General features: G+C 33.6%; 1 protein-coding gene and 1 pseudogene across 1 annotated transcript in view; one reads left to right on the forward strand and one right to left on the reverse strand.

The window, feature by feature from the left end:
* The window catches only part of Ift81 (intraflagellar transport 81), a 70,436-nt gene that overhangs the window by 44,696 nt on the left and 1,134 nt on the right, over nt 1-24,606 (reverse strand). Inside the window, exons 2-11 of the mRNA XM_076866747.2 lie at nt 23,009-23,174; nt 22,379-22,482; nt 21,039-21,219; nt 17,605-17,694; nt 13,970-14,035; nt 13,547-13,657; nt 11,827-11,911; nt 6,367-6,530; nt 4,490-4,585; nt 2,744-2,890 (exon numbers count right to left, since the gene is read on the reverse strand). Of these exons, the coding sequence (XP_076722862.1) occupies nt 2,744-2,890; nt 4,490-4,585; nt 6,367-6,530; nt 11,827-11,911; nt 13,547-13,657; nt 13,970-14,035; nt 17,605-17,694; nt 21,039-21,219; nt 22,379-22,482; nt 23,009-23,152 (1,188 nt within the window). The 5' untranslated portion in view covers nt 23,153-23,174. The remainder of the gene's footprint in view (nt 1-2,743; nt 2,891-4,489; nt 4,586-6,366; nt 6,531-11,826; nt 11,912-13,546; nt 13,658-13,969; nt 14,036-17,604; nt 17,695-21,038; nt 21,220-22,378; nt 22,483-23,008; nt 23,175-24,606) is intronic.
* On the forward strand, nt 15,102-15,951 carry LOC143407482 (cyclin-dependent kinase 2-associated protein 1 pseudogene; annotated as a pseudogene).

The raw sequence follows: 24,606 nt of genomic DNA on the forward strand, positions 1-24,606 counted from the left end.
CAAGTGAGTAACATAAACATAAAAACATTAGAAGTCAACACATTGAGGGCTGGGGCTGTGGCTCAGTGGTAGAGTGCTCGCCTAGCACATGTGAGATGCTGGGTTTGATCCTCAGCACCATATAAAAATAAATAAATAAAATAAAGGTATTTTGTCCAACTACAACTTAAAAAAAAAAAAAAAAGAAGTCAACACATTGAGCTTACAAATGCCTATCACTGTTCTAAGAGTGTTACAGGTGTAGTCCTTCTAGGAGGTGTATATACAGCAACATTCACATTTTACAGCTGAGTACAAAGAGATTAAGAAATTTAAAACAGTTACCCAGTTGATAAATGACAAAGCCAGGAACTGCATTCAAACAATTGAGTTCTAGAACCTGTGCTCTTAAACCATTCTGCCACACTGCCTCTAGGCATATAATACCACCCACAGGAGTGATTTTGAAAGGATGTCAGATGTTCGGGTTGATGGAACCTTTGAGTTTTTCAGAAGCTTTAATATCCATTATTTCATTGTCCTAGAGACAATGAAGAGCAATTTTTCCTACTTTACATATGAAAAACAAAAAAATTAAATAATTTGTTCAAGGTCAACAGAAAGATGGAAGAGATCTGGATCTTAGCTTGGCCACTTACTAGCTATGTAATTTTCTAATTTCCTTCACTCAACTGTGAAACAGAAATACTAAAAACACCTCTTACAAGAAGCAAAGAAGTATATGTAAAGCACCTAGTATAGAGTTTTATGTAAAAAGTCAAAATAAATATTAATCCTCCTTTTTCTTATTCTGCATGTGATTCCTGGCAGAGTATTCTTTCCAAACATCATTGATGATTTCTGGTGATTGCCATGTAATATCAAATCAGAAACCTCAGTAAAGTCCAGCTATCTTATATAGTTTTAGTATAATAAACTTCCTCCCTTTTTTCCATATGGCCTACCATTCTATCAAAGTTGAAAATAAAACTGGCCTACCAAGATTTGTTCTTTATAAAATTATGCATAATGTTCCCCAATACCTTCTGTTCTTCTAGGTAACTGCCAAATAATTTACTTTTCTAGTTTTCCATCAGACATTACTCAAAACATTAAGTTGACCTTACCATTTCCAAAGTTGTAATTTTTCCCCTTAAAAAAAGTAGTCTTTTATCTCTCATCAAATACTTCTATTCAGATGATTTCTCAAAAGTAAAGGTTAACAACTGGACACTGGTTTCTTTTCCTTCATATTTACACGCAAGAACATCTAAGACTGTACTAGATGTCAAATGTGAAACGTGGCCACAATTAGTATTTCTTGTCAACTGGGCAGGATTTTCTTAAGATAAAACTGCTAGGAAGCAGCATGGTCTCTTGTAAAGCAAAACTGCGGTTAATTAATTTTTCTCTCCCCACAGAAAGCAAAGATACCATGAAGCACATGCTGCTATCCTCCAAGTATCATTTGAAACACTCTCATGTCGTAAAGCAATCTGGAAGTGGATGTTAAAACCCAAAGGAATTTTTCAATCGAGTGTTGCTTTCCTAGATCTAGGACTTCCCCTACAAGCCAAAAGGCATTTTAGGAGGTTACAATCAGAAACACCACAGAGAAAAATGGTACCATGGAAACAATTCATTTATGTTTGGCACAGTGAAGGTTCACTGCCAATTTTTAACAGTATGAATTCATTAACTTTCCAAAGCTAAAAATGAGCTTTGGACATGAGCAGCTTTTCAAAGTAGCTTTTGCTGAGGGTTAGTAGTTAATATAAAATTTAAAAAACCTTTAAGAGTTGGTTGAGTACAGGTAATGTTTAGGAATTCAAATGTGACCCATCATATGATTTTCTAAAAAAGCACCAAGCTAAGACAAGCTATTTGGCTTTATTCACTCAGTTTTTCTTGAGCTAATTTTATGAAAAGAGGATGAGGAATTATATTTTTGTTGCTTGAGTTTAGCTAACAATAAACAATATTATTTTTCCTTCTAATCTTATGAGTCTGACAGTGGATAAATGCTACAGCAGCTATTAAAGCACTGTTTAAAATTTAAAGTACACAGCAATGTAAGATATAACTGCATTGTTTTTTAACTTGTAAGCATCTGTTATGAGGTAATTTTATTGTGCCAGCCTCACTGGCCAAATACACATATTATTTTATTTGGTACTAGGGATTGAGCCCAAATCAATATCAAATACCAATCACTGAGACACATCCCCAGCCATTTTTTACATTTTATTTAAAAAATAAATAGATCTCACTGACTTGATTAGTGCCTTGCTTTTTGCTGAGGCTGGCTTTGAACCTGCGATTCTCCTACCTCACCCTCCAGAGCTGCTAGGATTACAGGTGTGTGCCACAGCAATCAACTCCAAATATACATTATTGACCATATTAACTCAGTGATATTTTCTTAACTCTTTATGGAAATACATTTATAAGCAAAAATGAACTTTTATATTGCCTGCTAGTTTCTAGTACTCTTGTTTGTCTTTTATAATTTAATGCTTATAATAAATAATTCCAATATAAAAAAGTGAAAACTTGGAATATTTTCTCATAAAATCACTAAGATTTCTCCTATTTTATATAAAGAAATCTCTTAATATTACTGCAAATTATTTTTTCAGTTTTAAATAAGTTTTATAAAATAAGATTAACTACTATCAACATTTGAACTAAGAAAGTCAAAGACATTAATGGTTTAAAGAAAATCCAATATTCATACCCTTGTTCCATGAGAACCTCAACTTACCTCATCTCCTTTCAAAACTTCGGTGCCATCAAATTCTCGGGTCTGATTTGTCTTTAATGATACTTCTCTTTCTAGGTTGGCTAACTTCTCCTTGGCTTCCTGCAGTTCCTCAGCTTTGGCTTCTTTTTTACGAGAAATGATGGATGCCTAATTGGGCATTTAATATGAACAAAAGACATATAATAAATTTTCCATTATCTTGTGAAATTACCTATCTTTTACATCTTATCAAGCTAAATTTTTAGTTTGGCTTCTCCAGACTAGTACACTTTTCCTACTCCCCATCATCATAAAATATGTATTTAGCATGAGCATATAATATATATCAAATACCAACCAAAAAACATTTCAGAAGACAAAAGGCCTGACAGACGTCATCAACAAAGAAACAAAAATGTACTAATAAAAACATTAAAGTCTTCTCAAGTGCAAATGAAAATATATTCTAGGTAAGTAAACAGAACCTAACACTGTCAATTGTTTTTCCTTTCACTGGAAGAAAACAAGAATGCTTTATTTTCAGAATTATTACACAGGTCATCTTACCAAATTCAATATCCACACCTTCTTTTTAAAATGAGTTGTACTCCACGTATGTATACCCGAGGATCGAACCCAGTGCCTCACATGTGCTAGGCAAGCGCTCTACCACTGAGCCACAACCTCAGCCCCTCAATATCCAGACTTTTTAAAAGAAAGGTTAAAGCCATTCATTATATTTGGAGTATTCTAATAAATAAAATGCAGATTCAAAATCAAACATCTGACTCTTCAGAATTATGTTTTATTAACCTAATCCAAATGGCTGCTCTTAGCCATGAATGCAGCATTTTATATTAGCTAGCAACTCCTGGGGGATTTTCCTTAATGAATCATGACCATACTAGTTTAAGAAAAACATCAGTCTCCCCCCTCTAAAAAAAAAGAAAGAAAAAAAGAAATATTCTTTTATCACCTGATGTCATTTTTCAAACAGGAAATACAGCAGAATTTTTTTAAAGGATTTGCACTAGAGATTCTCCCTCTCCTGTCATATAGTTATATATATAAAAATAAATAAATAAAATAAAGGTATTGTGTCCATCTACAACTAAAAATATATGTAAAAAAATCAAAGGGAAAACTATAGTGAACAAGCAGTAACTTTTATAGAAAAACAAAATTAGTCAGAAGACAATAAAAGGAGAGTCCTTGCAAACTAACTTTAAATCTGAAAAGTATATTGTTTTTGACTCATTAAAGATTATAAATATTTCATTTAAACCACCTAATATAAGCTTTAATTTAAAAATGGAATTCCACATTTACAGATTAAACAAAAAAGACAAAAAGTGCTCTATCAGGGTTACAGTTGTAGCTCAGTGATACAGTGATTGCCTCGCATGTATGAGGCACTAGGTTCAATTCTCAGCACCCCATATTAATTAATTAATTAATTAATTAAAGGTCCATCAACAACTAAAAATATATACATATTTATATATCAAATGTGGTGACAGAGCTTTTTCATTTTTAAAAGGCACTAAGGAAACAGCTTCATCAGGTATACTGCATTTCAAACTTGAACTGGTATCATTGTGGCTTCCCCACTAATTCTTACTTATAATCTGGAGATCAACAATGACCAAAGAACATTTATTCTTCTTTCTGACTTTAAGACTATAGATAACACATCCAGGGGATTTGATGAAGATGTTCACCAATAAGATTACAGATTTCAGTGAGTGGGTCCAAGTGTGGTCTTACCTGTTGCCTATATAGTGAGAGTTTGCCTTCAATTGGCTCATTTCTCATCATCTTCTTTTCAATCAGCTGATTAATTTGTGTGTTTATTTCATTTATCTAAAACAGTATGAAAGTGAAAAATGTTAAAACTCTCCCTACAAAGAAAAAAACTCTCCCTGTTACTACACAAAGTGAAATCTGGCCAAAAGCTTTGAATTTTTAGCTCTTACCATCAGTGATTTGATGGGAGAAACAGTTTCATTAATGTTATGAGTGGATTTTTAGGATTACTTTTAGAAACATTTATATTTCATGATATATATTTGTACAATTTGATTACTTTTCATATCTAAACTATCATGAAGTATTTTACATGAAATATTTATTCATTATTATTAAAAAGATGCTTTCTAAAAATCTGAAGTTATCCCCTCACCTGGGTCATGACTTTCAAGTCGTTATTAAATGATAAAGCTAATAGGAATTCATGAACTCAGCTGAGAGCTGACATGTATGACATTTAAAACCCTTTATGCACTTAGATCTGTCATTCTTTGATAGCTATCTTCTATCCTAGCCATTAAATCTTTTCAAAATGTAATAAAACTGAATAAATCCCATAGAAGCATATAATTCTTCACAAATAAAATCAAGACATGGAGCTGGGGTTGTGGCTCAGTGGTAGAGCACTTGCTTAGCATGCATGAGGCACTGGGTTTGATCCCCAAAACCACATTAAAAAACAAAAACAAAAACATGGCTTTCAGTATATCTATCCTTTGAAGGGTTGGAATTCTGTTAATTGTATGACTTTAAATTTGATCCAAATCTTACCTGGACATCTAATTTCTCTAAGTGAATTAAAAGAGTAAAATGATCAGAATCACATATTTAATTGTAGTGGTTATTAAGCACATTCAAAGATTAGCAAGTCAAAACCTTTTCATGTTAATTAATTTTTAAAAATATACATTTGATTAATGTTTTATTTCTAGGAAATAAAAATATAAAATGATAACAGTTTTCAAGAAAGTTTGGTAATTTCAAGACTGGCAAAAAAGGCTAATAAAAAATATCAGCTTTAGAGAGCTGAGACTGCAGCTCTGTGATAGAGCATTTGCCTGATATGTACTAGACCTTGAGTTCAATTCTCAGCACTGAAAAGTAAAAGAAAGAAAGAAAGAAAGAAATCAGCCAGGAAGTGCACACCTGTAATCCCAGGGGCTCGGGAGGCTGAGGCAGGAGGATTGCAAGTTCAAAGCCAGCCTAGCAAAAGCAAGGCACTAAGCAACTCAGTGAGACCCTATCGCTAAATAAAATACAAAATTAGGGCATGTCTAGGGAATGTGGCTCAGTGGTTGAGTGCCCCTGAGTTCAATCCCCAGAACCAAAAAAAAAAAAAAAAAAAGAAAGAAAATCAGCTTTAAGTATAGAATTACCATAATATTAAGCTTAGAAATAAAAATTAATGATATTCGGGCTGGGGGATGTGGCTCAAGCGGTAGCGCACTCGCCTGGCAAAGATGTTGTGTCCGCCAAAAACTAAAAAATAAATATTAAAGAAAAAAAAATTAATGATATTCAAAGTACTCTAAAATTTGTCATGTAAATGATATATTATGAAGACATAAGCCCATAAGTCAATTCATATGTATTAATTTACATATTGAAGTTATTTAGCTTCCTTATCAGTTGACTGGGTTTTTATAACATCATGGAGATTAAGGAACATAACATTCTATAATTCCTCATAAAGGACAACTTCTCAAAAGAGCTGTCAACTCTTAGCATGGTTGACTTTAGTCCTAACTGCGACACTAAAGAAAGCAGTTCATTTAATTTTCACAGACCTGGGGATGAGATAAAATTGGAGCTATAAAAAGATGATTGTCACTTACTTTAGATTCAAGTTCAAGAAGATCAGAATGGTCCATAGCTGGCTCTGAAACCACTTTTTGTAAAAAATGCAATTCCTTTTTCTTGCTCTCTATTTCTTTAGGAAATTTTTCAGTTACCATATATGAGTTAAATTTTATCTCCTCCTCTAGTCTCTTCATTAAACCTTTCAAAAACAAAATAAGTGAATAATCAGCCTGAAAGAGTAGTATAGTGATAGTCTGTACACTTTTAAATGTAAGACCTGGACAGTATGGCATATCTATTGAAAGCATTCTGTATATCTAGTATGGTGCATTAAAAGATTGGTCACCGGGCTGCAATTGGAGCTCAGGGGTAGAGCACTTGCCTGGCACATGTGAGGCACTGGGTCTGATCTTCAGTACCACATAAAAACAAATAAATAAAAAATAAAGTGGGACTGGGTTTGTGGCTAAGTGGTAGAGCACTTGCCTGGGTTCGACTCTCAGCACCACATATAAATAAATGAATAAAATAAAGGTCCATCAACACCTAAAAAATACATGTTTAAAAAAATAAAGGTATAAAAAATTATTTTAAAAAAAGATGGGTCACTGAAATATTTTGATGCTAATTAAAATGATTATGAAAGCAACAATCTGAATGGAAGAACAAATAATTATAATTATAAAAGTGTGATATTAGGATCTTTCAAACTTTATAAACTAATTTTTTAATATCCCTCAATATGCAAAAATGACATTTGCAGAACTAGACATATTGTTGGATCACATTTTGCCTTCTAAGTTTTTAAGAAATCCATGAACCAGGGCTGGAAATGTAGCTCAGTGGTAAAGGACTTGCATACCATATAGGAAGCCCAGGGTTCAATTCCCAACACTACAAAACAGAAAAAGAAATCCACGAATTAACATGTAAATGAAATCTAACCGGCTGCTCTTTTATACAAGCAGTTATAAATGCTTTTTTTTCTTTTGTAATACTTCTGACGCAGTTTATATTTCTATTCTAATTCATCACAAGCAGTAATTAATATATTATAATTTATCAGTTTCAAACCAATGAAGACATTGCTATAGGTATAAAATCTAGAAAAGAAAAATAAATTATTTACATTCATTAATATTTTAGGGTTTGGTAGCTTTTATATTTTAATGTATTAGTTTACAGTTAAGTGTTAAATTGTATTTTTAAGAGTTAATACTTTTCTTACTTTGGTCAGATGTATGACTATATTTATTTTCAGTGAATAATGAATTTGTTATATAAATTCCCAGCCTAGAAAGCTTTATAAAGTTTATTTCATATCTTTATTATACATTTACAAAATCTGGCTTTACTTTTTTTTTTAATATTTTGCTTTTTAGTTGTAGTTGGACAAATATCTTTATTTTATTTATTTATTTATTTTTTATATGATGCTGAGAATCAAACCCAGGGCCTTGCACATGCTAGGCAAGAATCACTCTACCACTGAGTCACAACCCCAACCCCCGGCTTGACTTTTTAAAATGCTGGGTTTCCTGTTTAAGTAATCTATGTATGTAAATTGCATAATAAATATGGCCCAAAACCTTCAAATATTTTAAGTTCTGTTGTACCAATAAAACATATAAAAATGCACTAATGGCATATTTACAAGTTTTCTATTCATGCCTTCAACCTTCCCCCTTTTTCAAGATTGAAGAAAGGGAGAGAAAGAAAAGTATTTAATGAATCACACTATAATAAAAATCAGGTAATCATTCCTAGGTGGTTTCCAATTAAATCTACATTCCAGTTCCTCTGGCTGCCTGGGTGTTAGATGACTAGCTCCTCCATCTTCAGGATCTTAAATATACCTCATGTAACTAGAGATGCATAAATCAAAGCCTAAAATGTTTTTTTTAATATTTATTTTTTAGTTATAGGTGGACACAATATCTTTATTTTATTTTTATGTGGTGCTGAGGATAGAATCCAGTGCCTCATGCATGGTAGGCAAGCGCTCTACCTCTGAGCCACAACCCCAGCCTGCTAAAATATTTTTAAAACATAAAATTCTTCAATTATATTTTTTTCTAAAAATGGTTGCCTGGTGATGGAGAGGACAGAAGACATTACAAAGAGGCAAAAGGGGGTAATAGATAATTATTTTCATTAAGAGTTGATATCTTCATCAATGTATACCTATATCAAAAATTACCAAGTATACACTGTATGTGCAGTTTGTTATATTAATTTTACCTCAATAAAGCTGTTAAAATACTAACGCAGAGTTGACATCAAACTTTAAGTTTTTGAGCTGAGGCTGTAGCTCAGTGGCAGAGTGCTTGCCTAGCATGTGTGAGACACTGGGTTTGATCCTCAGCAAAACACAAAAATAAATAAATAAAATAAAGGTAAAAAAACAATAAACAATTTTTAAAAATTTAAATTCTTTTATAGAGCTGAAACTAGTCAAATGCTTCTATGCAAAATTTTTAAATCATTATCTTTAAATATCCTGGAGAAAAGAAATATAAAGTCACCAAGATCACAGCAAACTTTTAGATTAAAAACGCTCTGAAAGCTTCTCACTGATCCTGTGTAATTTACTGAATGGTTTCTCTTATGTAATAAATCTCACGAGTGTATAGTATGTACAGTTATATTAACTTCAGTGAATGCTTTATAATATGGCTTTTATACTACAAAATCACAAATTACATTGTCATACTAAAACTATTTTTTATGTTAATTAAGTAAATAGAAATAAACTCTGCAAACCATTTTTTTGTTGTTGTTATTACAAAAATTAGATACTAAATACCAAAATTAGACAAACATCTGGTTAATTTATTCTTTCCCTAGGCTACTGAACAAAACTCTTACCCATTTTCCAGAAAGATGTAAACAAAGCAGGAACTCCTTAACCTCCTATCCCCATTCCCTATCCACCCACAAAATACATATATCACATACATAATGCATTTCTATCTATATTTTCAGCCATTTTTTTCTCACTTGGCCTCCTAACAATGGGAAAGATGATTTTTCTTTGTATCCACAGATTTAATAAATATTCTATTAAGTATTAGGGAGTTGAGAGTCGAGACTTAATTTTGAATGGAAAGAAAAATTATCAATAGGTATTATCAATAATAGGTACTAGGGCTGGGGATGTGGCTCAAGCAGTAGCGCGCTCGCCTGGCATGTGTGCGGCCTGGGTTCGATTCTCAGCACCACATACAAATAGAGATATGTCCGCCGAAAACTGAAAAATAAATATTGAAATTCTCTCTCTTTCTCTCTCTTTTAAAAAAATATTAAAAAAAAACAGGTACTATTTGTAAAATTTATTGGTATTAATTTTAAAACAGCTGTACTTTAATGGATTTCTTTTGAAGATTCATCTTAATTTTTTACAATAAAGATGTAAAGTAACCTTACATCAAAATCAAAGAACATATACTAAACAGATGTAAGTTGTCCTATAGAAAAAAATTTTACTTTTGTTTTGAAAATTAACGTTCTCCTAAAAGCAGAAGAAACTTAGGGGCTGGGGTTATAGCTCAGTGGTAACCAAAAGGCTTGCCTTGCATGTGTGAAGCAATGGGTTCGAGAACCACATAAAAGAATAAATAAATAAAATAAAGTTATAAAAAAAATAGAAACTTAGTAAATAAAAAAATCAAGTGATACCAACAATTAACTGCATGCTTACTTTCAGTTATTGCTTGAATTAGAATTTATGACTGCACTTAGTGAGATTATGTGGAAAGTCAAAAGTTGATATATATCAACTATTCATCATATAAGAAATATTGTCCTACTTTCTTAAATATCAATTACGCATGTCTTTTTTCCTTGATTTTTAGGTGTCTCAACTGTAAGATACCATGAAGTAGATTACAAATACCATGTTAAAAGTAAGATATACGGGCTGGGGATACAGTTCAGTTGATAGAGTGCTTGCCTCACATGCATTAGGCCTTGGGTTCAATCCCAACACCATAAAAAAAAAAAGAAAAAGTTAAAATATACACCAACCACAAAAACAACTAAAATAAGAAAAAACTGGTGTCTAGAATTAGGGAAACACCATATTATTGAAATATAATTTACATGCCATAAAATTCACCCATTTAGTGTATGATTTAATGGCTTTCAGTATAGCACAATCGTGCAACTATAAGCACCATCAATTTTAGAACATTATTATCAATTCCAGGAGAAGTCTCCAAATGCTACAGCAGTTATTTCCTCTCTCTCCAGTTCCCCCCAATCACGCAGTTGTGCTCCAAGCTCTAGACAGCCACTAATTTGATTTCTGTCTTTATGAATTTGTTTATTTTGGACACTTCATATAAATGGGTTCACCCAATATGTATGTGACTGATATCTTTTACTTAGCCATGTTTTTGAGGTTCATACATGCCATAAGCTTCATGGATATATCAACGTTTCATTCTTTTTTTGTGGAAGAATAATACTCCATTGTGTAGATATGCCACATTTTGTTAATTCATTCATTATCTTAGGGACATAAGGGTTGTTTCTTTCTCTCTTTTTTTTTTTTTTGGCTATTATGAATAATGTTGCTATGAACATTTGTGTTGAAGTTTTTGTGTGGACATGTGTTTTCAATTCTCTTGGGTATATACCTAAGAATGGAAATGCTGGTTCATATGGTAACTTTATGTTTAACATTTTGAGGAACTGCTAAGCTGTTTCCCAAAGCAGCTGCCTCATTTTGCACTCCCACAAAGCAATACATAAGGGTCCCAATTTTTCCACATTCTTGTCAACACTTGTAATTGTATATGCCTTTTTATTACAGACACTTTACGTATTGCATCTGTAATATTTTATAGATTACTATAGAAAGATGAATTAACCCTCTATCAGCTAGATATTTATGTTGTAATATTGCTCAAATACAAGTGATAGCTTTGTACTGCTCTTCCAATGTGTGCGGCCTCCCTCCTAATGAGCTAAAAACTTTCACTATAACTAGGATGGGTTTGGTGGTATGATCTGGGGTATCAGAACAATGTATTATTTGTGTAGACCTATGTAACAGAGCCAGGAATGCCCACATCATTAGTACTGTTATTCTACAAACCAAAACATGAAAAACACTCAGTTTTAAGGGCCTAGTATCTTTTTTTTCTTTATAGCCCTGGTTCTAAAGCAACCATTCCCATTTTTCCATTCATCTTTTTCATAACATCCATTCCAAGTACTTATATAAGTGCACACTGGAGGGCTTTCCTTGCCAGTCATTATCATTTTCTTTGCCCTAACTGAAAAACTGATCAATTTTTATTTATTTATTTTTTTTGAGGGGTGGGTATGAATTTTTTTTTTTTTACAAAGATGAAACCTTATAGCTGGAAAATGATGCTCCAAAATACTGAGCTATCACTTGATAATAATTAATTCCCATTAATCTACTACTTTCAGAAATATTTTTAAAATATTTTATAATGACAGATATTATATAATATTCCACTTACTTTCAGGCTTTGCATCTGCTGCAGCATGGCGCATACTTTTCAGCTGGTTTTGTACTCTTTGCAATCTCTGCACCGCATGAAATAGCTTTAAAATACAATTAGATTTATGACTTGCTTAATGTATTAAAAACTTATCACTCACATAGGCAAACAATAGGAAATACACATAATTCTTTCTTTTTTAAATGGATTTTAGTTGTAGATGGACACAACATCTTTATTTTATTTATTTATTCATTCTTATGTGGTAATGAGGATTGAACTCAGTGCCTCGTGCATGCTAATCGAGTACTCCACCACTGAGCCCCAGCCTCAGCCTCTACATATACTTCTTATAATATAAAAGGAACAAATATTAAGAGATAAGAAAATTACTGTTAAATAAAAAATGTAATTGGTTCTCTCAATCCCTTTTCATGTAATTTTTTTTTTTTTTTTTTTTTTTTAATCTTTCAGGGTTGGGGTTGTGGCTCAGTGGTAGAGCACACACCTTGCACATGTGAGGCACTGGGTTAGATCCTCAGCACACATAAAAATAAATAAAGGTATTATGTCCATCTACAACCAAAATATATGTAAAAAAAAAATCTTTCAGAAAAATTTTCTGTAGGGCTGGAATTGTGGCTCAGAGGTAGAGCACTTGCTTAGCATGAGGCACTGGGTTCAATCCTCAGCACCACATAAAATAAAAAATAAAGATATTGTACCCACCTGTAACTAAAAAATAAATATTAAAATTTTTTTCTTTAGTTATTTGTTGAATTTGGGGATTAAGGAAAAATATTTGTTAAGAAATAAATGCATCAGGCTTTTCTCATTATAGCAGGTTTTCTTAATCCTAAGAAATGCTAACAATTGCTATCTCAGAATCAAAAACGAATGCTAAATAACCATTCAAGGCTTAGAAAATGCAGATTACTGATGCAGAGAAAGTACTATGCTGCCAAATCAAGCTCCAATACAGCTAAATATCTAAACTTCCAATGTAGTCAAAAATAAAATTGATTTGAATATATATTTTTTAAATGTATATTTATTTTAGATTTAAATGTACCTTTATTTTATTTATTTATATGTGGTGCTGAGACTCGAACCCAAGCAAGCACTCTACCACTGAGCCACAACCCTAGCTCCTGTAATATATATATATTATTTTTTTTTTAATCTTTGTTCTATTTATTTATTTTTATGTGGTGCTGAGGATTGAACCCAGTGTCTCATACTTGCTAGGCAAGTGCTGTACCACTATAATATATTTTTATATTAGCCCCTATAATATATTTTTAATGTATAAGTCTACTCAGATTTCAAGATAGATTTTTAATAAATAAAAGTAATACTTTCTGGCCAGATTATTTTTTTCTTGTGATTTTGAGCCTGTTCATGATTCACTTATTTGCCACTAGAGTAAAATGTAGATCAGTGGAACAAAAAGGATGTTCCTATAGTCCCAGAATCTAAAGACATCCTTTAGAAATTCTATAAATTTCATGAGCAGTTAATCTTACTGCTTAACATTATAATATATCTTCTGTAATACTGGAACATGAGCTAAGCATCAACCAAAAAAATATAGATACAAAGTATAGCACCCAAAAGGAGGTATTGTTGTTTCTGTTGGTGCCACAAAATACAATTCTAAAATTCTTTGCTCTTTACATTTGAATTACCAGAAGGAGCAATTTCTTTCATCCTGAGAATACAAACTTTTTGTGGATACCTGATTCTTTTGTTCCTGTTTCTGTTGTGCAAGAAATTCTTCTCTCTCTTTTTCAACTCGAAGTTGCCTTGCTATTTTAAGCATCCGTTGATGATTCTGAACTGTCTCCACCTACAGTAAGGGAATAAGTAGTACATGTTACTGTCAGGTTTGAGAAATAAATTAGCATGTCACGTGACACAGACATCCACTTATCATTTCCTTTTGGTAAACAGTACTCCCTAGAGATGACAGCAAAGCTCTAGACTCCAGGTCCTTAAAAGTTTTGGGCTACTGCCTACGGAGATTCCCTTTCCCTCAATGTCATTTGAGTTCATCCTCAGATGTACAACCATGCCTGGCTTAATCTTTATTTGCATTCCTAAATCTTTGCCAGTCCTTGGGACTTCGGGCCAAATTCTACAGTGCTAATTCTTTCCTTACCCTTTTCTTCAAACGTTCAACTCTCTTAATGAGCTGATCCTTTTCTTCTTCCATTGCACTAATATCCTAAAAAGTAGTAAAGAGGACGTTAAAAACTTAGAAATGAGATAAGATTTTTATATGATTATGCATCTACCATTTTCATCATTTAGAACCAGAGCAGTAAGGAACAAAAATTCTCTTTTGGACAAAGGGCATTTCTATTTTTCCCTCGGGTTCTTTATGAAGGGTAATTTTTTTGGCAACTTGGTTTTTATCTAGAAAAGCAACTAAAGCAGGTTAAAACGAAACAAGGTGAAGCTGCCAACTGACACATCTGTGTTCTGATTCCAAATATGGGCACATGATTTTTTAAAGATCCTCTATAATGGAAAGTGTGCAGGTCTAAATACATGAACAACAGCTGCTGACATCCCATCTGCTCTGTTAAATGCCAAACCATGTATTCTGCCAATTTTCCATCAAAATTATTTTTAAGGCTATGGTGATTTTAAGACATAAATTATATCTGTTTTTGCCAACTAACCAATTCTCTCCCTAAAAATAAATCACCTCTCTCTGATTATTAAACTTTTTAAAATATTACATTAAAAATCCAAAATTAAAGAGAAAGAAATGTGGGAATGGACAATACATTCCAAGTAAGAATAAAATCAAGATAATTAAAAACAAGTAAGTAATAAACAAATTACCTTCCTTTTAACCAGTTCCATAATATTTTGCAGTGAAAACAAAAATCCTTCCTAAACCTGGAAAAACTAATACAATAATACCAAAGGTAAAATATACATATTAGTCAGTACTGGCAAAATTTGAGAAAATGGGCACTCTCACTCACTTCTGGTGGCAGTGTACTAAAAAATAATATAAGATAAAATAAATGTGCATCCCTTCTAGCTCAATAATGCTACATTTGGGGAATCTATCCTAATAAAATATTCATGAGGGGCTGGGGATGTGGCTCAAGCGGTGGCGCGCCCGCCTGGCATCCTCAGCACCACATACAAACAAAGATGTTGTGTCCGCCAAAAACTAAAAAAAATAAATATAAAAAAAAAATTCTCGATCTGGAATAATCTACGTGCTGGAGAGAAGACGGGTCGCCACCATTTTCTCCAGCTAGAAGTGTCCACTCGCCTTCCACCAGCATGGCAGCATCCTCCCAGTACCGCCAGCTGCTGAGTGACTATGGGCCACCATCGCTGGGCTACACCCAGGGAACTGGGAATAGCCAGGTGCCCCAGAGCAAGTATGCGGAACTGCTGGCCATCATCGAAGAGCTGGGGAAGGAGATAAGACCCACCTATGCAGGGAGCAAGAGCGCCATGGAGAGACTAAAACGAGGCATCATTCACGCACGAGGACTGGTTCGGGAGTGCTTGGCTGAAACCGAACGGAATGCCAGGTCCTAGCCTCCCCGCTAGCTTGGGGGTTCCTGGCTCTCTACAGCTCATCTCCCCTGTTCAGATGAAATACTCATTTTCAAAATGGTAACAGTTTAGTTTTTTCTCCCAAGGTTCACAGTCTCAAAATATTGGGAAAAGATTTCGAAGTTAATTAGGATTTACATTTTAAGTAGTTAGGAATGACCCAGGTTTTTTTGTTTTTGTTTTTTTAAGATGCATGTGAAGTTATTTTACAGCAAACTGTTGTTTGGCTCCAAGATACCAGTGTCTCCCTTTAATCTTTTGAATATTTTATGTCACCCAAATTGTTATTTGTACCTTTTCATAAGCTCATTTGATCCCAAGGACTTTGTTTTAATGCATCCTGACCACCTGCTTCACTTAGCTGGTCCCATGTGCCATACAGTGTAGATTCTGCTTACTGGCACTTCTTTTTTGCTTAAGCATTTGCATGACTCTTAGTGCTTTGAAGTCAATTTTAAGAGTGCACAAGTTATAAATACAGAAGAAAGAGCAACCTACCAAATCTAATAAGGACCCCGAAAATTTTCATACTAAGACTGTATGTAGATTTTAGTTTGTGTTTACCGTAAGTTGATCAAAACATCTGGAAGAAAATGACTAAAACTGTTTGCATCTTTGTATGTATTTATTACTTGATGTAATAAAGCTTATTTTCATTAAAAAAAAAATTCTCTCTGTCTCTCTCTCTCTCTCTAAAAAAAAAAAAATTAAAAATAAATAAATAAATAAAAAATAAAATATTCATGAAAAGCCACAGAGTTTTTTTTCACAGACTTTTTAAAAAGGATTCTTACTAACTATATTTAAAATTTGAAAAAAATCTAAATGTCTGAGAATTATTAAATAAACTACATTATATAATGAAAATTATTAAATATTATGTAGAAGAATGTATAATGGCATGAGAAAAAGTCATGATATGACATTACTTGAAAGAAGTAAATTATAAATTGCATGTATGTACAGTATAATATCAAGGAAAAGATTTAAATATATTTATCAAAATGTCAACAGTGGTTATCTCTAGAACATGGGATTATGAGTGAATTTTTTTCTATTTCTATTTCTTATTTAATCACATTTTCTAAACTTACTACAAAGAATATATTCAAGAATACTTTGGTAATAATGAGTGAAATTAAAATATAAACTCCAGGTTCTTTTAACATTTTGATTTATTCATAGGACATAATGAAGAACAGGAGAGGAATATCAATCACTCTTCCATGCTATTTTAAGTATGTACTTATTGGTCTTTTCTCCCTTACTACATCTGAGTTCATCTTCATTCCTAATATTCAATAAACTCCTATTGAGAACCTACCCTGTGCCAAGCACTGTGATAGAGACTAGGAATATAGGGGCAAATAAGATATACAGTACTTACTGTCATAGCCCTTAAAGGTAATTGGAAGACAGACATTAAAGTAATTAATAAGTGTAATAAGTGCTATAAAAAAATAATAGAGGTAACTAATCTATTTAATGAATTAGAGAAGGCTTCCCTGAGGAAGCAACTTCTAATGTGTCTGAATGAGAATATAAAAATGGCATTGATAACTCAGGAATTCTAAAAGCACAAAATCCATACAAGTCAGTATGGGAAAGAACTTAAAATGCTTGGTGAAAATATAAAAATATTTTCTAGGGAACATTAATAACATGCATCAAAAGTTGTCAAATTTTTCATGTGATTTAATAAACAATTCCATTTCTAGAATTTATTCTAAGGAAATAATCATAGACATGCCAAAAACATTATGTGGAAGATAATCATAGCATTATCTATAAGAGCAAAAATTGAAAACAAAAAACTAAAAATAGTTAAGTTACCCACATTTGGGAATATAGGTTGATCATGAAAAATCATGTTTTTTTGAAAAACAACAAAGGGACTATATCCACAATGAATAATTAAAAGGCAAGATATAAATAAGTATGTATCCTGTGATCCCCAATACATACAAGATGATTTTTTTTCCTTTTTTTGTTTCTCTGTATATTTTCTACCACATAAAGACGCAACAATCTTTTAAAACCCCTTCTAGTGATTTACCCAGTACATAGAACTTGCTGTAAATTTACCCTGGCCATTTGCTGTCATTAGTCTCCATAAAATCTTAAAACTCATACTAAATTAACCACAAATGAAAATGCAAAATCCAATATTATCCAAATCCAAAAAATTATGTTTTTTTCCTTTACCTTTCTGATTTCTGCTGTAGAAAATCCAGATGTTTTCAGCTGCTCACATTCTTTATGCAAAGTTTTAAAGGCTTCCATCAACTCTTCATACTAAAAGAAGAATGTCATTAAATCATAAATTCTATAATAGGATTACTTTTTTACTTTTTTTTTTATGGCGCCAGAGACTGAACTTAGGGGCACTCAGCCACTGAGCAACATCCCTTTTCTTTCTTTCTTTTTAAATTTAGAAACGGTATATAAGTTGCTTATGGCCTCATTTAGTTGCTGAGGCTGGCTTTGAACTCAAACCTCCTGCCTCAGCCTTCCAAACTACTGGGATTATAGGAATTACACCAAGCCAGTGGGGATTTCTATATTTTTTTTTTTTTATTATTGGTTGTTCAAAACATTACAGAGCTCTTGACATATCATATTTCATACATTAGATTCAAGTGGGTTATGAACTCCCATTTTTACCCCAAATACAGATTGCAGAATCACATCGGTTACACATCCACATTTTTACATTATGCCATATTAGTGACTGTTGTATTCTGCTACCTTTCCTGTCCTCAACTATCCCCCCTCCCCTCCCCTCCCATCTTCTCTCTCTACCCCATCTACTGTAATTCATTTCTCTCCTTGTTTATTTTCCAATTCCCCTCACAACCTCTTATATGTAATTTTGTATAACAATGAGGGTCTCCTTCCATTTCCATGCAATTTCCCTTTTCTCTCTCTTTCCCTCCCACCTCATGTCTCTGTTTAATGTTAATCTTATCCTCCTGCTCTTCCTCCCTGCTCTGTTCTTAGTTGCTCTCATTATATCAAAGAAGACATTTGGCATTTGTTTTTTAGGGATTGGCTAGCTTCACTTAGCATAATCTGCTCTAGTACCATACATTTCCCTGCAAATTCCATGATTTTGCCATTTTTTAGTGCTGCTCCATGGTGTATAAATGCCACATTTTTTTTATCCTTTCATCTATTGAAGGGCATCTGGGTTGGTTCCACAGTCTAGCAATCGTGAATTGTGCTGCTATGAACACGGATGTGGCAGTATCTCTGTAGTATACTCTTTTAAGGTCAGTGGGGATTTCTTAATCAAGCATTTAAACTTGTAGTGATTATTAAACCATTGTAACAACAACATTAAAAACACATTCTCAAACATTTATATAGGACACAGAAAAGTACATCTGTACAATGTGGCCAATAAATACTTCTCTAGCTTCATCTCTGGTTACTTTCCCACCTCACACTTTATACTCTATCTACGATAATCTTTTTTCAGCCCCTGGAACATTACATGATCTTATCTCCAGCTTACACACCCTCTCGCTCTGAGAAACTCTATGTCCTCATCCCTACGTTGAATAACTCTGATTCATCCTGCAGGTCTCAGCATAAATATCGTAATTCTCAGAACAGCCTTCTTTAGCCCTGTACCTATCCTATCAGAGTAGATAGCATATAAAGTTATGACAGACAAGTTACTTGTTTGTCTTCTTCCATTAGACAGTGAGAATCAGGAAGACAAGAATCCATTGTGTACACCTTTGTACTCCTGGGACTTACCACAGGGCATAATTCATACAGGTGTTTAATAAAATAGTCAAATGAAAAAAATCACAACTTTATCCAATTTTTTTGAACAATAATAATTTGGGGTCAGGTGTGGTAGCACATGCCTATAATTCCAGCTATTCAAGAGGCTGAGGTAGGAGGACGGCAAGTTCAAGCCAGGATTGGCAACTTAGCAAGACAGTCTCAAAAATAAAAAGGGTTGGGAATATAGCTCAGTGATAGACCACCTGTGGGGTCAATCCCCAGTAGCACAAAGAAAGAAAGAAAGAAAAAAAAAGAATAGGACTTTGGAGGGTCCAGGTGTACAATCAGTGATAGAGCACTTTGCCTAGAATGTACAAGACCCTGGGTTGAAGTCCCCAAAACCAAAATAAATAAATAATAGCGAATAGTAGTTTTTAAATGATAATTTCCTGGACAATGTCAGAAAATTAATAATATTTTTCTTGACTGTTCATATCCTATATATCTACAAATTATTTGTTCTAAAACTCTTCATTCAGAAAGAAAATATGCATTTTTTAGTCTTTGCTAGATGACCAGTTAAATGTATAAGTTATTTTATATATAAACAAACATGTCCTCATTGCCATTCTTTCATTAATTAGCTGAGCAAATTTAGTAAAAACTATGAATAAAATTCCTCTAAGGAAATTGGTTCTTATCAAATTTATTAATGGGGGAATGGAAGGGAGAAGAAAATATTTCATATTTATACTTCTCTTTTTCCTCTATATTACATGGAATCTTCAAAAAGTAGAGGAAGGGATGGTGTCTCATCCTGCTGAGCATCTACTATGACATCTAACATTATCTGCATAACTATTGTCTTAAGAGATCAATACTGACTCGATTTTGAGTGACTACCATGTCTATCCAAAAAAATGAAACATGGATGAAAAAGAAAAACACTAAGTTGATTGTTTTGATTAAATCCAAATGTTGAGCAACATATACAAGCCACTACACAGAATCCTGGGGGAAAACAAAGATGGATAATCCTGGGGGAAAACAAAGATGGATAATACATGATAATACGGACCTCACAATCTACTGGGACAGACAGGCTGCCGAACTACTCATAACAAACTGGCACAAGTCAGTCTAAATGAGTGCTTTGCTATAAAAGTTCAAAATACTAAATGGAGATCTTTTTTTTTTTTTTTTTTAATCAAACTCCTTTTGATTAAAAGACTGGTGTTTTTCTGCAGTCTTTGACCAGCAATGTGCTCTGGGTTCTCAGGACCAGGAACCAGACAGCCAGAATCCTCAGTAATCAAGAGCTTTAAGAGCATAGGCCAGAACCCAGTGTTACTACAAAACTCTGTGAGAAAAATGCACTGAAACTTCAAACTCCCAGCCTATCTTTACACCTTTTGAGGCTGCAGTGTGGCTTCTTTACCTACTTCCTTGCAGGGGCTCAGCAGTTCCAAATAGCCTAGGATAAGGTCGATTTATACCATTTATCCTGATGCAATTATTATGATAGCCTGTTTCTATCAAATTTGGATGACAAAATGTATAGTTACCTTACTGATGAACAAAGCTCTCTGCAATTTCAAGCCCAGGATCCTGTCTACTTACAACTACTAAGTAATATTGTGTAGACATGGCAGATTCTGAAATCTTAATTTCAGGGTTTTTACTTCCTATCCATATACTCCTTTTATTACTAAAAAGGTATTTGTGTACAAAAGTCATTATTTTAAGATGTGACTGCAGCTGACTTCAGCTGATATTGTTCTACCTTTGTGCCACCTGGAAATACAGAGACAACAATTAAAGAGAAATTAACATGTATTTGAATATGCACATCTTGAAATCCATTACAGATAGTTTCAAAATACCATTCATGTAATACATACCTGTTTATTGGTGTCAGCCACAGTTTCATCCTGAAGAAACTCATTTGGTACCTCCAGTTTTATTAAAAAACGAGCTAAATATGCTCTTTTCTTCAGTTCACTAGTTCTCTGGAGAAGCCAGTGGAGCACTGGGTAAATTACAGGTTTACTTCCAATCACTAAACCCTGACGGAAGGTACTCCTAAGAAAGATGCACACACAAATGCTTTTCGGTGAAACTGGAAGAGTCAGTTTTTGCTCAAAATCTGATTTACAACATCCTAGTTGTTTCCTACAACTACTTTAAAAAGATAAACCCAAGGCTATTCTAAAGTTAATCTTATATTCAGAAATTTGAGCCCCCAATATATCACCAAAGTATCCAAGGAAGTTGTGTTGATTCATAGGCATAGTCAGACTTCATTGACCGGGCAGTGTTTGTTTTTTATCTAGGATGACAGATAATGATAAAATGGTATAATGGATTTACCTGACTTTTTTTTTTTTTTTTAGAATCTTTTTTTTTTTGGTAGATGGACACAACACAATGCCTTTATCTTTATGTGGTGCTGAGAATCGAACGGGTCTGCCCGTGCTAGGGGAGTGCTCTACTGCTGAGCCACAATCCCAGCCTCTACCTGACTTTTTTTGGTTAGAGCAAAGAACTGACCCACTTAAGACTTTTGCATGACAAAGTGGTATTAGAAGGTTTAAGACTATTTTAAAATTCAGTGATATCCTCAGGCCATTGAATCAGGGAGATCAAGTATTAGTCTAAAATGACTGATTGTGACACCTGAAAGTCAGATGTTAAAGCATGATTTTAAGAAAGCAATATATAATTGGGTGCAGTGGTGCCCACCTATAATCCCAATGACTCTGAAAGCTGAAGCAGGAGAATCACAAGTTCAAGACCAGTCCTGGCAACTTAGTGATAGCCTGTCTCAAAATTTAAAAAGTAAATGAATAAAAAGGGCTGGGAGCAATGAAAGAAGTAATATGTGAGGCTGGACACAGTGGCACATGCCAGTAATCCCAGCTGTAAGTTCAGGGTCAGCCTGGTCAATGGAGCAAGACCCTGTCTCAAGATAAAATAAAAAGGGATGAGGGTCTGGGGTTGTTGTAGCTCAGTGGTAGAACACTTGCCTAGCAAATGTGAAGCACTAGGTTCAATTTTCAGTACCACATAAAAATAAATAATAAAGGTATTGTGTCCATCTACAACTAAAAATATTAAAAAAAAAAAAAGGATAGGATGTAGCTCAGTGGCAGAGAGTTTGCCTGGCATGTGTGAGGCCCTTGATTCAACACCTAGCACCACTAAAAAAGAAAAGAAAAGCAATACTTGAGCAGATTCTTACATGTCTGTGGCATTTCCCGGAGGTTTGTATTTAAGGATACCAAGAAGGCTCAACATCCGTTTGGCTGTCTGCTCTGGCATCTCCTCTCTGATATCAACAACTTGCTAACAAATAAAGAAATTAAAAAATATATCATTGTTACACATTTAACAAAGAACAATATTTAAACTTGCTGACAAAATTGTTTTGCTAGAGTATAACAGGCACACTGGTCTCTTCACAAAACAGTATGGGAGCCCCAAGATTCAAATGAAAGCACACACAGTCAGATCAGGATCCATATTAGGAACATTAAGCTTAAAAAAAAAAAAGTCTCCAGTGGAAAAGACCAGTGTATGAGAGACATGAGCTAACTTGCAATACAATAAAACCTTTTGTAAAAGTGTTTTCATTCCAGGGCCAAATCTATTTATATCTAGAACAGAGAAACAATTTCTAAATAAGGTACAAGTAAATCATTTAAAATTTGAGTTGGTAGAGAAACCTTAAAGATCATTTATTATTACTTTATAGGCATGGAAAATAAGACCCAGAGAGGTTAAGTAATTTGTCCAACACTCACAGCTATTTAGTGGCAGAAATTGACTGTCTTGCCAACCTTTCCATTATAGAGAAAGAGAAAACTCTTACCTTTGGGTCAATCTCAGCCAGAACATCATTGAGAACTTGTAAAAGTTGCATAGGTTCCAGGGAATCAAATGTGATTAAATTATAGTTCTTCTTAAAAGGCTCCTTATTGAGATTGTCCACAATGAATTTGATTTGATCACTCATAATTGAGTCTTATAACATTAAACTAAAGAGTAAAAAATAGAGGAAACAATGTCTCAATATTGTTAGCAAAAGTTCTGGGGGAAAATCAGAATTAAGTTCATACAAAGTAGGCATAAAAGGTATAATTCTGCAGGGCATGTAAAACACTAAATTCAGGGCTATTTTGTTGAAAGAAATTGGAGTATGAAGGCTTTATTAAAAAAGCTGCAGTATATACTATTTTTAACATCAAATGTTTTGGCATATGCCTCAGATATGATAATAATCACCAGAATTAACATGGACAAATGACTAATAAATCCTACCTACATTCATCTCCTACACAGCTGTACAACTTCCACTGAGGGGTTAGCATTTGGTTACAGACATTCTTCTAATTATTATTCTTTTTATTATTAGCAGTTCACATTTTTAAAATAGGGAGATTTTTACACTGAAGTCTAGATGTCCAATTTCTCTTGAAAATCAGATCTGACTTGCTTAGCTCTGACCAACTGAAGCTGAGTGAGGGCTACATGCTGTAGCCTCAGCATGCACTCTTTAGTGTCAGTATCCACCAAGCACTCTTCACCAGTTTCTGTTATCAGTTTAGCCTGGTAAAGTAATTCAAGCCTTCATTTTCTTTTGCTTTCAATAAGGAAAGTCACTAGTCTCCCCTTCTTTCCATTACAAATCATTTGTAGGCTTCTCACATACAAAATAAAAGTCCAACTTCTTGGTCTTCAAGACTTGTAAAACCAAGCTCTACTTAACTTTTCCAACTTCATTTCCAAATTGATAACTTTCACCCTTTCAAACTTCAGCCCCTTGAAATAGTCATTGCTCCTTATATAGTTTTTCTACTTCTCTATCTTCAGTTAATGTATTCTTTATCTAGAATGCTCCCCCCTTTTCCCCACATCCTGGGGTGCAAATCTCAACCATCCTTCAAGCACTGCCCATGAAATTCAAGTTCAACTTTCTCAAGTTATCTTAGATTCTGCAGCAGAACAAACAGTGCCTCTTGCCAAGCAGACCACACTTCCCTGGCACTTCACTCTCTGGGTAACCTTTTATCTTGTACTAGTTTCTATGTATACATTTTTCCTTTCTGCAAAACTGTAAATTCCATGAGGGTGGTGTTTCTGTTCAATTCCTCTTGTGAACACTCCCTGTATCTAAAACTGACTTCCTTCCACTAGACTGAATGAACTTGTTCACAGGCCTAAGGTCAGGAAAAAAATGGAAGACTAAGTCTAAAATAAATCAGGCTAGTGGTAAAAATGATCACAACTTTGCAAAAAACTGTATTTGATTTCTTAATTGCTGAAACAACTTTACCAAGGTAAGTTGTTTTAACTTAGCAATTACAAAATGAACTGCTAAAAAGAACAAGTTACTTCAGTGCTCCTTATTTGTAAAAACCATGAAATGGAAAGATGCCATTTTACTCAAGACATAAGCACGTTGTTCTG

This window comes from Callospermophilus lateralis, chromosome 1 (assembly GCF_048772815.1).
Source record: "Callospermophilus lateralis isolate mCalLat2 chromosome 1, mCalLat2.hap1, whole genome shotgun sequence".
Taxonomy (NCBI): Eukaryota; Metazoa; Chordata; class Mammalia; order Rodentia; family Sciuridae; genus Callospermophilus; species Callospermophilus lateralis.